Here is a 14,651-nt window from a genome sequence, read left to right on the forward strand (position 1 = left end):
GATTAAATGAGAATATATCAAAACATTTGAATGAAATATTTTATAAAAGGAAAAATGTTATAAAAGGAACACATTTTTTTCTTTTTTTTTCTTTTTTCTTTTTTTTTTAATTTTTTTTTTTGAACATGAAATGCTTTTTTTATAGCATGTTTTACAAGGGGAGGAGGTAAGAGGGGTCAGGTGGTGGAAAAGTACAGAATCTTCTTGGCCTGTGCCTTGAAACATGTCATGGTCTATACGGTACACTGCCTTGAATTATGATCTATCTGCTATTCTTCAGAAGATATGGTACACTGCTTGAGTTATGGTCTCCCTGCTATTCTTCAGAAGATATGGTACACTGCTTTGAGTCTATCTGCAGTTGCCAAGCAGGATCTTGCAGTTGCCAAGCTTCAGGGGACATTGTGCAGGTGGGGAAAGGTAGGGGGTGAGGGTAAGGGCGAGGGTCCTGGCTTCTGGCATCTCCCCCTTCTCTGTTTAGTTAGAGAAGGCGTCTTATGATCAATCCCAACTATGTGAGTTTTGAATTTGGATGTCTAATTATGGGGGGTCTTAGACAAGTTCACAACAAGCTTGGCCCTCGTTTCTCTCGCTAGAGAGCTTGGCTTCTTGATCACCCCAACAAAAATTGGCTTCTTCCTAAACCAAGGCCGCCATTGATATGGCCGCTAACATTGGGGAGCCTTCCTTTATGACAATATTACACCCCAAACTGACAAATGGTTGGTAACTTGAACATTTACAAGGGACTAGGATGGCTGTGAGTTAGCCCAATGACGGGATTATTGTAGGTCCACTTCCCAGGGGCCCATCCAATGCAGCCGAAAAGGAGTGCGTGGTGCTGGGAGTGGGTGCAGCCTACATGGCCTAAGACAGGGCTCTCACCCTCCTTTCACCCGCCTCGGGGTCCCTTGACGTTGCCCATTGTCGACAGCCTAAAGCCTCCGACCATCGATGTGACTCGTCTCACATCAATGTTTTGGGGTTGTGAATTTGTCTAAGACCCCCCCATAATTAGACATCCAAATAGGTCTGCCTTTATAAGTTACTTGACCTTTTTCCCTTACAGCTTTTAATATTCTTTCTTTGTTTTGTTCATTTGGTGTTTTGATTATTATGTGACAGGAGGTATTTCTTTTCTGGTCTAGTCTATTTGGAGTTTGAGTGTTTACAGGCATCTCTTTCTTTAGGTTAGGGAAGTTTTCTTCTATAATTTTGTTGAAGATATCTACTGGCCCTTTAAGTTGGGAATCTTCACTCTCTTTTCTACCTATTATCCTTAGGTTTGGTCTTCTCATTGTGTCCTGGATTTCCTGGATGTTTTGGGTTAGGAGCTTTTTGCACTTTGCATTTTCTTTGATAGTTGTGTCAATATTTTCTATATCTTCTGCATCTGAGATTCTCTCTTCTATCTCGTGTATTCTGTTGGCAATGTTGGTAATCTATGACTCCTGATCTCTTTCCTAGGTTTTCTATCTCTAGGGTAGTCTCCCTTTGTGATTTCTTTATTGTTTCTACTTCCATTTTTATGTCCTGGATGGTTTTGTTCAATTCCTTCACCTGTTTGGTTCTGTTTTCCTGTAATTCTTTAAGGGATTTTTGTGTTTCCTCTTTAAGGGCTTCTACCTGTTTACGTGTGTTCTCCTGTATTTCTTTGAGGGAGTTATTTATGTCTTTCTTAAAGTCCTCTATCATCATCATGAGAAGTGATTTTAAATCTGAATCCTGCTTTTCCTGTGTGATGGGGTATTCGGGAATTGCTATGGTGGGAGAACTAGGTTCTGATGATGCCAAGAAACCTTAGTTGCTGTTGCTTATGTTCTTGCGATTGATTGCCTTTTGCCATCTGGTTATCTTTAGTGCTAACTGCACTTAGAGTCACTAACTGGAACTTGTCTTTCCTGTTATCTTGGTTGTGTCAGAACTCCTCGGAGTCCAGCTGTCTCTCTGATCCTATAACCCTGAGATCCTGGGTTTAAGAGCTCCTGGAAGTCAGACTGCCTCTTGGATCCTGAAATCCTAGTGTTACTAATCTCCTGAGATCCTGTGATCCTGATTCTATGTTCCTGAGTATGTTAAGAGTTCCTGACAGTCCAGCCTCCTTTGGGTTTTGTGGGATTGGGTGAAGAGCTGACACTCGAGGTCGGCTCAGTGCTCTGGCACAGATCAGAAGGTAAAACTATATTCTTAAAAATACTTCCTCCACTGCCAGAGACTTTAAACATCCTTCTAGTTATTTGGAAGTAATTCATTTAATAAGTGAACTTGACTTTCACTTTGGGAAGAAAAACAACTTTTTCTGTACTTGCTTGTAATTTTGCTTTAATATCTTCTACAGAACTAGGTCTTCTGGTGTCTTGAGAGCTTTTGTTTTGTTTTGTTTAGATTCTTGCCTTTTTTTTAAATCTACTTTCTATCTGATTTGAGATGGTTTTTTTAAATAATAATTTACTAAAATTTTATGTTTTTATAAAATAAATACTATCATACAGTATACTTTGAAATCATAATGGAGGTAATGAATTCAGGATTTAAATACATCTCTATCTTGTCAGTTCTTTCGGTAAGAAACAGCTTCTAGTGTGATGGACAAACTTCATCTTTGTCTGGTGCTGTCCTTTGCTCCTCTGCCTCTGCCACAGCAGTGATGAAGAGTTGTTGAAGAATATCCTTATCTAAATGTTTACCAATGAAGACCAGCTGATATTCTCTCACATCATCCTTCCAGCCAACTAGGCTCCCTTCCAGGTGGTACAGCTCATGGATGCCTTGCACAATCGTTTGCTGTGGTTTGTCTTTGATAGACACCAGTCCCTTAGCCAGATGACCTCCATGCAGTGGCCATCCTTGTTTTTCACATTTTTTTCCCACAGGAGATTCTGGATAATACATTTATACTCTCTTCCTTTGCACTTCCTGGTACTTCAAATGTGACTGTAACAATACTCTGACCAAGGTGGGGTGCTGTTGACACATGCTGGAGTTTTTTTCTGCAAATTTATTCCAGAGAGAATATCATAGTCATGAATATCTAACATATTTGTGAGATGAACTCTTGATCTCTGAGTTTCTAACAACTTTTCCCATTCCATATATTGATCTGATAGTTGTTCTTAATTTGTTTAGCTCCTCTTCTGAAAACAAGTCTGTTTACTGATGAGAATCATGTCTGCCACAGCAACTTGTCTAGTAGCTTCATTGACAAGGCCATCAGGTATTTCTTCAGTTAAATGTTTTAACCCATATTTTGAATCTACAATAGTTATGATACCATCAAGATAAATATCACTCCCTAACTCAGCATCCACTCAAAACATAAAAGCCACTACACCAGGATCTGCTAGCCCAGTGGTCTCTAAGAATATGTAATCAAACTTGCCCTTCATCTGCATCAGATTCTCTATAGCTCTAAGGCCCCTGTCCTTGACTGAACAGCAGAGGCAACTATTTCTAAGTTCCAGTGATTCTTCATAGATTTCTCCACCTTGACTGACAGCTAAGGATTTCTCTACTGCACTCCCTTCTCCAAATTCATTTAAAATCACTGCTATTTTTCTATTATGTTGTTCTGTCAAAATGTAGTTCAGAAGTGTTGTTTTTCCAGCACCTAAATACCTGGTGACAATTGTTACTGGAATCTTAATGATGAAGTCAAGATTTTCCTCTTCTTGTTTGTTGGTCTCAATGGGAACCAATTCAGGACAATCCTCTGCATACTCTTCTTCCACCTCCACAATTTTCACAGCCAGTAAAATGCTGCCAGCAGTACAGCAGCCCTCAGCTAAAAAGCTGTGCCAGTCGCTGAGGTGGGGTTTTCTTATTTTTGTTTTTTGTTTGTTTGTTTTGGATGGAGTATATCATGAATTTCTTCAGAACTTCTTTAGTTTCTTAATCAAAATCATCCTCACTGTAATCTAGATGACTAGTAGAGTTCTGTACCCTCCACTCTATCCTCTAACTCTCTACCTCTGTCCACAGACAGCTACTATACTACGTGTTGTCACCCACGTAGTGAACCAGAGTTTAACCTTAACAGCACAGGTAGTGCAATTATAACCTGGTTCTACTTCCTGATCTTCCCAGACAGAAGTTCTAGGCACCACAAACCATCCTCACCACTATGCCTTCCATCCTTGATGGATATTGTCTCCATAAGCCATGAGCCAAAATAAATCATTACTACTTTATGCTGCGCTAGTCCTGTTTCTAGTGCAATAACAAAAAAAGTAACTACAGAAAACTGGTACTAGGAAGTAGGGTCACTGCTCTGACTAACAGCACCATGTAACACATAGGTTTGCTAAGGAATATGCACAAGTTTCCAGTTTCAGGTTAAGAAGCAACAGAATATTTCAGTATGAGTTCACAAGACCAAAATATGAATAGAAATACAGACAAGGAAGGTTGTGCTCATGAGGTTTCCATGAGGACCAAGTGCTCTATCGGGCACTTTGTGATATACTGTTGAGATCTCATAGGTGCAGCTTCCCTGTTATACACAGATGACACCATCTCGAAGCAGATGTCTTGGTCCTCTGACAGTCTTTCTGTCCCCTCTCGTACAGTATGTCTTGAGCATTTGTTATAGGGGTGGATTTACAGATATATCAGTTGGGGATGAGACCCTATGATCAGCTGTTCTATGAATTATGACTAGCTGTAGATTTCTTTAATGGTCTCCAGTTGGTGTAAAAAGCAGCTTCTTTGAGGAGAGGTGTGCATAAATAGTTAGAATACAGTTAGAAATTATATTGGTTTAAGAAAATAGAGGTAGTAGTTTTTCCTTTAGGGTCCATGTTTTTACCAGTCACAGGTAATGGGCTAGGCCTAATGTACCAGGCATGAATTCCTTCCTATTGAGTGAGTCTTAAGTCCAATTAGACAGCTGTTGGTTACTCCCAAAATATAAGTTCACCTTTAGAGACAGCTTGCTATTTTGATCACTGTTATGGTTCATAGGAATTAAAACTATTTAGGACTACTGACTGCAGTTTTTCCTTGGCAGTTTGCACTGCATGGCTCCTGAAACTATATGAGAGCTAGTCCTCAGGAAGAGGCTTCCAGGTCAGATCCAGCTCAATTCCACAAAGTCCTGTGTCCAAAGTGTGTGGTGTCTTCAACAGTAAGTATCCTATTACTTTCAGTTCTGGAAGGCAGGTAAGGACAATGGCAGTAGCCTATATTTGGGGGTGAGTCTCTTAGGTCCATCTGACCAATAATAAAGGGAGGGTTTACATGTCTCACACTGTTGTTGTTAGATAGACTCTATGGTTTTGGGGGTGGAGGACCTTGCCAATCTAAGTGGCATACCTTCATTTAAAAAGTAAAGGTATGCCCTTAGTATCTTGAAATTAGCGATGGTAGGAGTATTTACATCACAGGAATGTTAATACTTCCCAGTGCTACTGAGAGTTCATGAGACTACTGTTTAGTCAAATAGTAATAAAATGTTAGATGCAACAAGGCTTTAAATGAGTTTAGGACTTAAGTCTATCATCTTATATCCCAAGGAATTACTGATACATCAACAAAAAAACACATGTAACAGACCTAAACTCAATCTACAGCATGAATTCAGCAGAGCTGTTCTAAGTGACAAACAGACCTGTAAGCAAGAAAATAAAATGTCTTGAACACTATTGAGACTTTGAAGCAATATGCAACAAAAACAAATAATACAATTTACCTCCGTAGGAGTAATCAAATTAATATAACCAAATAATAAAACACCAGATAAACTAAATGTGAATTTATATAGATCTGAAAATATTTCTAACCTATGTTTTTTAAAAACTTTATAAAATAGAATAAAACTAATGGTCTTCCAATCTTAAATGTATACATAGAAAAATGCAAAAGTACAATTGTAAAAACTTCAGTAAAGTTTATTTCTGAGTGCTGAACCACAGATAGGTTTTTAGTTCAAATACACACATCAAAACTGTTATTAATTCAGAGAAACTGACTTGATGAAGGTGTCTAATAAACTAGTCAGCAATTTTTGTAGTTAAATAAATACAACAGCACAACAGATGAGTCTAAAACCAGTCTATCAGTAACTGTAAATAGGACTTTGTAAACCACTATTTATAAGAGAGTATGTGCTTCTATGTCCTTCTCATGTTTCCCAAGGAGCAAAAGGAGGAAGCTCTAACCACCAACCCCAGGATTTCTCAAGTCAAGTTCACCATGTATGATGGGTGAATTTAGCAGGCTCCTGAGAATCATTTAAAAACCTGAAGCTTCAGGGAGTAGGACAAAGAACTCAGCAACATTAGCCAGCACACCAGAGATGGGGCATAGTTGCTATGTGGTGGATAACCGCAGACTAGTTAAGCACTGCTGTTAGAAAAGGGAAAGCAGAGCTTTCATTTTGGTATTCAACTTTCCAAAGTCACTAATTGCTGTTCCTGCATATTTAAGGTGAGAGCTATGTTAAAGTTGGCCAAGATGCAAGTGCCATTTCATTGGTACAATTATGACAGTATATGCAAAGAGAAGAGCATAACTGATAGGAAAGAACATGTACAGCACATTCAGGCCCTGGGTGTAGTATACACACACCCCAAAAAGTACAGTGTTAAATCACAACTTATGTATTAAACTTCATTCATCATCAGTTGCTTTGTGAATCAGGAAGTACTCCCTCCAAACAAAAAGTCTTATTTTTGAGCATTGGCATCATTTACTTAAATGTTCTACAGTACTAAGCACACTTGCTGAATATGCAACATTCACCTAAAACAATGAATGAATTTGTAAGTTATTACTAATATATCACTATGTGTCTGTTATTGTTTCAAACACTTTACATACATTAATCTACATAAAAATCCCATAAGATAATTTCTATCACCCCTCAGGTAAGGAGTGACCTAAAGCACAGCAAAGAAGAGACCTGTCCAAGCTAGTCTATGAGCAGCCAAAATTTAAACCTAGGCAGTGTGACTCCTGGTAATTACTAAGAAGTAATTACTACCATCTGGTTAAATATCAAGTATCATTCATCTAGAAATAGATTCCCTAAATGAATCCCAAATCTATGTACAATTGTTACTTATCCTTTTAACATTCACTTTGAAAATATAAACACATTTCAAACTTTTCTAAAGTGTTAACTGTCTTTTCCTTTCATGGCTACTAATTTCACAACATACATACATACAAATACACACACACACACACATATATATATATTCTGAAGACCTACAATATGATAAACTTGTTTGTTTGTTTGTTTGTATGGATGGTTACTTAGTTCATTGGTTGGTTGGCTGGTTTCTCCAACCAACCAATTGATCATACTATGTAGCCCAGGATGACCTTGAACTTGTAAACTTCCTGTCTTTGCTTTCCAAGTGCTAGGATTACAGGTGTGTATCATTATGCCAGGCTCACAGCTTTCTTTTATTACAATATATTCACTACAAGCATACAAAAGTAAAAAAAAAAAATCTTAACAATCAAAGATAACAGCTATTAATGTGTTATTAGTGGATGAATAGTGGCTCATACATTTAATCCCAGCACTTGGCAGGCAGAAGGAAGCAGATCCCTGAGTTCAAGGCCAGGCTGGTCTACAGAGAAAGTTTCAAGACAGCCAGAGCTACACAGAGAGATCCTGTCTTGAAAACCCAAAATAAAAAAAGTTATTATTCATCCCTCTAAGTTCACTTATGATACTCTCAACTCACTACAACCAAATGAAATCAATAAAATCATTCAGTATACACTGAGAAAAACTAAATTGTTTTACCATAAAAAAGTCACTGTCATAATACAGAATATATTTTAAGCTATATGGAAACTCTGAGAATATTGCATTTTACAAATAACTACTTATTTATAACAATCATTTTTAAAAATGTGTGTGTGTGTGTGTGTGTGTGTGTGTCCCCACCTGTGCGCTCACAGAACCTAGCAGCTGGAGTTAAAGGTGGTTGAAGGCTTCTTAACACAAGTGACAGGCAGTGAGGCTGGGTCCTCTGTAAAAGCAAGTACTCTTAACTGCAGTCATCTCTCCAGCCATAGTAATCATTTTCTTAAGACAAAAGGGTTCATACAACACTTTGTAGAAGTCTATAACCAGCTCTGTCTAAACATTTATTTTGACAGGAAGTAGGAAAGACTTCATATTCAAGAAATATGAGAGAAATGGGGTTTGTTGCAGTTTACTACTCGTCTTTGCTTTCCTACATTAAGAAAAATGAATTTTGATAAAAGTTCTAAGCCATATGAATTGTTTCTGCTTTCCTGTTTTCCTGGTTTGATACACAATGTTACAATGTACAACAGTTACGGTTGTTACATTCAAAAGCACACAATGAAAATAGAAGTACCCTGCAATATATTCTGCTTTCCTATACCACACAGGTTCAAATAGTAGTCTCCAAGATTCTGCTCTCTGAAACTATCTGAAAGATGTGCTTTACCTGTGACTGTTGGCTGCGTTTCCTATGAAACTGCCTCACTAAGGAACTTAGATGCAGGACTGGGTGTAGTAGGAATGATAATTTCAGGGCTGGGTCCCAAGCAGCTTTCTTATTGTCTGTGCTTGTACTTGCTGTCTTAAGAATCAAAAGACTAGGGTCAAGGGATGCAGATTCATGAGACTGTCAAAAGGGCACCCGGAGTAAATGACTGAATTGATATGTAAATAAAACACTGGGTTTTGGAACTGCAAGAGTTGAGCTATCCAGAGAGTTTTTGGAAGAGTGAGAGAAAGCTGTGGCGCATGCCTTTAATCTCAGCATTTGGGAGGCAGAGGCAGGCGGATTTCTGAGTTCAAGGCCAGCCTGGTCTACAGAGTGAGTTCCAGGACAGCCAGGGCTACACAGAGAAACCCTGTCTCAAAAAACAACAACAAAATAGTCATGGAGAGTCTAGGATGAAGGAAGCATAGCTCAACATAATAAAGGCTGCACCACAAACCTACAGTGAAAATCATGCTAAAAGGAGAAAACCTCAAGTGTTCCAACTAAGACCAGGCAAAAGCAGGGTAGTCCACTCTCTCATTCCCATTCAATATAGTACTTGAACTCTTAGTAAGAGCAAAAGACAAAAGAAAGAGATAAAAGGAATAAAAATAGAAAAAGACACTATGATAATCACGATAGGATCCTTAACAGGAGAAATCCTAAAGGCTCCAATCAAAATGAAACTAGATCTTTATCTCTCACCATGCATAAAACTCAACTCCAAATAGATCAAGGGCCTGAAAATATGACCAGCTACCCCAACTGCTGCAAAGTAGAGCATCTTTCAACTCACAGGCACAGGCACGGACTTTCTGAATGAGTCCTCAGTGTTACAGGAAATAAGACCAACAAGCAACAGATGGGATTTCATAAAACTAAAAGCATGCTACAACAAAGAAAACTGTGAAGCAAATGAATACACAGGCCACAGAATGGCAGAAAATTTTTGCCAGCTCTACACTCAACTAAGGATTAGTGTCTAGAATATTAAAAAAAAATCCTTTAAACATTAAGAAAATAAACAATCCAGGTTTTAAAAATTAGCTACGTAACTGAACAGAAAACTCTCAAAAACAATAAAAAACAAATGTCTAAGAATCATAACAGTGCTCAACTTCCTTAGACATAAGGGAAATACAAATTAAAACTACTTTGAGAACCCACTTCACCCTAGTAAGAATGGCCAACATCAGGAACACTGCATGGCAATAAATGCTTTCTGTGGTGGTTTAAATGAAAATAGTTCTCACAGACTCACATGTTTGAATATTTGGCTATAGGGAGTGGCACTATTAGAAGGTGTGACTTTGTTGGAGTAGGTGTGGCCTTGTTAAAGGAAGTGTGCCACTAAGGGGGGTGGGCTTTGAGGTCTCCTATGCTCAAGCTCCACTCACTGTAAAATCCAGTCCTGCAGATCAAAATGTAGAATTCTCAGCACCTTGTCTGCCTTCATGTTGCTATGTTTCCCACCATGATGATAATGGACTAAACCTCTGAATCTCTAACCCAACTCCAATTAAACGTTGTCCTTATAAGAGTTGCCTTGGTCACGATGTCTTTCAAGAAGTAAAACCCTAATTAAGACACCTAAATATTGCCGGGCAGTGGTGGCACATGCCTTTAATCCCAGCACTTGGGAGGCAGACACAGGCGGATTTCTGAGTTCGAGGCCATCCTGGTCTACAGAGTGAGTTCCAGGACAGCCAGGGTTACCCAGAGAAACCCTGTCTCGAAAAACCAAAACCAAAGACACCTAAATATTATGTTCGCACCCATAGTACGGGCTGCTCTTAACTTTGGTCAGAAAAACTTTTTTTAGTCAATTTAGAGAATGGACATTTAGTCAAAGTGCTGAGAGTAAAGTATGACAGCTCACTCTAACTGGACACCTATATTAACACCACAACACCACTGAGGCTAAAGGGAATGTCTGGAAACAAGAGGTAGAAGGAATATGACCGCTTGGGTGAGGTTTGAGACTGCTGTAAAACAGTCTTCTGGACATGACTCAGTTATAATAATAACCATGATCTCACTGCAGCTGTGTTACTTGCACAAGACTAAGACTTACACAAGAGCAACCCAGCCAAAAGACCTCCAGGCCAAACCACTTAGGAGCTTCTGAGAGTGGATAGATGCTGGGGAAGCGCCATTCTCTATTGAGGACATGGCCACTGTTAGGTTTCCCGTGCTCTAGTGGATGACCCCGCACCCATGCATATATGGGAAGCACTACCTGGACTTAGTGAATTTTTCAAAAAGTAAAACAAACAAATACATGAAGCTGGGGAAGAGGGCATGTTGGGAACATGGTGTGAGTTATGAGGCAATATTTTATTGTGTGTGTGTGTGTGTGTGTGTGTGTATATATATATATATATATATATATATATATATATATATATATGAAATTTTGAAAAAATTAAAACAACTTGTCCATTCAGCCAATCAACTATATACTGTTGTTACATAATATACTTAGTGCATTTAATATTCTTACTACTTTCTGTTTTGTTGCTACTTTTTTCAGCTTCTAACTTTTAGTAATTTCCTAGTTTTATTTATATTTCATCTGATAATATATAAAGCATGAGAAAATTCTTTAAAAAAATAGTATATAAATTTCAAATGTACTTTAATAATCAAAAAGATACTATCATGAAAAAAATCAAAAGTAAATATTTTTAATAATTTTTTACAGGGCCCTAATTATAACCCATATTTTCACTTACCCTTGGATTACATATGGAAACTGATGACTCTGGGCTGGGTCAGTTTGTGCTTGTGGATGGGTACGCTGCCTCAATCCTTCTGAAGAACCAGCAACTAATGACAAACTCTCTTGACTGGGTGGTGGAGTTGTTGAATCCAAATGATCTGAATTCTACAAGCAAGCAAGCAAGCAAACAAACAAAAAAAAAAGTAATTATATCTTGCTAAACATATATTTGTAAAATAACTGAATTTTAGAAATTGAATTGAATCTCATATCCAATAAAGCATTCTTTAATTTTAATAAGACTAAAAATGTCAGAAAGCCAAGACTGTAAAAATATTGCATTTATCAGTTAGATAACAGAATAATAATCTACAAAAAAATGACATACAAAGCTATGCAGATTAAACTATAGCACACAAAGCTCCTTTCACAATGCCTAACACATTAAAAAGTGTTAAATAATGGCACCAGCTTCTAGTCATTTGAACTGTTACTGTATGGCAGATATCTTGTAACATACATCTGTAACACTGTCTAGCAGAATGAGGAACGTGAGGAAAAGCAGGGATCTACACTCCCTGGTACATCTGGCACTAACAAGGAGCTTAACCTTAACAAGCCTTTTAAGGTCTCTATCTCTCCCTCTTAGAAAAAACAAGACTGCCCTAAATTTTCAGACTGTTTTCATCTCTAAACTTCTATCACCTTATAAATGCCACAAACTTGTTTTTACAAGGCAATAAGATCAGGAGTTTAGTGCTCAGGCAATGATCAAATGATTCAGTAGGTATAACTTTGAAAAGTTCAATGAGTAACTCTTAGAAAAATTGTTTTCAAGTATTTTATATATTTAAAACATGATCACATTCTGTGTAAATTATAGATAGCACTCGCATCTTGAAAAGTTAGATACAGTGTCATTTTTAAGTCCTTCTAAGCTTGTTAAAATTATAACTGCCTCCTGATAGGCAGGGTATCTTTTAGCATTTCTATTTTCTTATGTTCCGTCCAGTGAAAAGTCCCAAGCACACAGGTCTCTTGCCAAATAACAAAACATTTTTTAAAGAAATTGCTTCATGAAAAACAGATGCCTAATACTTTTTAAAGGAATCTGATTCTTTAGGACATAACTAAGGCTTTTTTAAATCTCATTAAATCAAACATTAATATATGTTATTCATTAGCATGATTAATAGAAAAACCTAGCTATATTTCAACAAAGTCAAATTTCTCTAAAACTAATTACTTCTGATCTTATTAGGCAATTGTTCTATGACTATATTTATTATTTTTAGATCTCTTTGAAATTTTGAACCATGAAAACTTAGGGGAAATTAAACTTTACTTTGGTACTTTTTATATTTTCATAATACTGAAAAAATATATATGCTAATAACAAAAATAGGGCTAAGAAACCATTCAGTCAACAAAAATTGGAACACCTTTGTCTCAAAAACTACATAAAAATATCCATCCTGGTCCAGAATTTGTCCCTTCTTATGCCAAGGTAGGAAAAAATTTATATTCAACTTAATAGAAGCTCAATTTACATGGCTGGTTCACAGAAGACATACTGAGTAAATATGTCAATTTCAGAATCTTGTTTCTTAAAGGATCGGTTATATAGAGTATATTAAAAGATCTCTCAGCTGGTATACCCCATTGATCACCTTGGCCCTGAAATTTTGATTGGATTCTTATCAGAGGAAATCTCTTTAGCACAAAGTTCCCTAACTAGCCAAGAAGTATAAAGGATGTTTCCATCAATCTCCATCCTCTCACCCTCAAAACTAAACTCCTGAAAGGTTCCAAAAACAATCTGGGTAGAAATGAATATTTAATTATGTAAAAGGTAAATATATTAAGTAATTCTCCTCCCCTGTTCATTGTGAATGCATGAATCTAGTAATTAAAAAACAAAACAATAACAAAAACTCAAGGTCTTTGGCCAAGTAATCTACTTTAAGAAAATTTAGGTCACTTAGATTTATGATTTAAATAACTTTGAATAAAAAGTAATTTTATATCTCACTATTTCTAAAACCTTACTAGCCTAAAGATCTATATTATATATCTACATCAGTATTCTATTGCCAGAGTATTTTAGTATTAAATCTGTAAAGGCTGGCTTCATTGTTGACCTGCCCATTCATCAAATTATAACTCATGGTGAACACAAGCTTCAAAGTACCACTGTGTATCGAAACAAATGTTAAATGTCATATTCTAACCTTTCCAAACAATCTCACTGAGTGTGGTGGCACAGGCCTCTGATCCCAGGCATTGGGAAGTAGAAGCAGCTGCATCAGCAGTTCAAGGCCAACCTCAGCTATACAATGAATTTAAGACCAGCCGAAGTTACATGAGACCCTCTACCAAAAAAAAAAAAACAAAAAACAAAAAAAACAAAAAAAAACAAAACAAAAAACAAAACAAAACAAAAAAAAAACGGCTGGGCAGTGGTGGCGCACACCTTTAATCCCAGCACTTGGGAGGCAGAGGCAGGTGGATTTCTGAGTTCAAGGCCAGCCTGGTCTACAGAGTGAGTTCCAAGACAGCCAGCGCTACACAGAGAAACCCTGTCTCGAAAAAACCTTTAAAAAAAAAATCAAACAATGATCAGAAACAAAACAAACCTACAAACACCAAGTGTTCTGGTTTTTTTTTTTTTATTCAGTTAGTTTGTTTTGTTTACACATTTGCTCTTTGTTGTGGTAAGGAAGGACTGAACACACGCAGCCTCATGTATGTTAGGCAAGTCTTGCACTATGGAACTATACCCCAGTCCTTTAGTTTTCAGAGCAAAAAGAGAATCAGAAGAGTTCGATGTTCACTCCCCTCAAGATAACTCACAGAATTGGTGCTGGATGCCAGTGCTTCGTGACTTCTTCGACTGGTGCTGGATTTTGGAGAACTGGGAGGACTCCGAGAAGTGCATACCAGATGAACCATATGATACTCATCTTGCTAAAATTAAAGAAGATCACATTTAAAGAAAAACGTACAGTTCAAAAGTTACTAGCTAAACTCAACTACTTAAGACTTAAATTCCTTTCCTTTCTAACCTAGCGATTTTGTTAGCAATAAATTGTTCAGTGTTTGGAGATAAGTTTGCCACTTTAATACCTCAGAGCCTTCTGAATTCAATATTTTCTCTCCATACTTGAAGAGTTGTTTAAATATCCAATAATTTCTATGTTAACAGTATTTGGCATACATAAAGCAGACTTGAAGCAACAAATAGTATAAAATTTTTTTCAATACAAACTATTATTTCACTAAAAAAGCATGTAGTATCTTACTAAAAGAATATAAGCATGATGTTTCAGGACTTTGACTAGTAAAATACTTTGGTTACTTGAATATACCGATAAAAGAAACTCAATCTCATTTGCCTTAATTTTAGCAACATGAAGTATAGCGCGCGCGCTCGCTCTCTCTCTCTCTCTCTCTCT

General features: G+C 37.2%; 1 protein-coding gene and 1 pseudogene across 2 annotated transcripts in view; both read right to left on the reverse strand.

Annotated features, from left to right (window-relative positions):
- The window catches only part of Herpud2 (HERPUD family member 2), a 49,542-nt gene that overhangs the window by 12,605 nt on the left and 22,286 nt on the right, over positions 1-14,651 (reverse strand). For both annotated transcript variants that reach the window (XM_028763860.1, XM_028763861.1), the window contains exons 3-4: positions 14,050-14,163; positions 11,210-11,361 (exon numbers count right to left, since the gene is read on the reverse strand). In XM_028763860.1, the coding sequence (XP_028619693.1) occupies positions 11,210-11,361; positions 14,050-14,163 (266 nt within the window). The remainder of the gene's footprint in view (positions 1-11,209; positions 11,362-14,049; positions 14,164-14,651) is intronic.
- On the reverse strand, positions 2,578-9,930 carry LOC114618067 (annotated as a pseudogene).

Source organism: Grammomys surdaster, unplaced genomic scaffold (assembly GCF_004785775.1).
Source record: "Grammomys surdaster isolate TR1022 unplaced genomic scaffold, NIH_TR_1.0 140, whole genome shotgun sequence".
Classification (NCBI taxonomy): Eukaryota; Metazoa; Chordata; class Mammalia; order Rodentia; family Muridae; genus Grammomys; species Grammomys surdaster.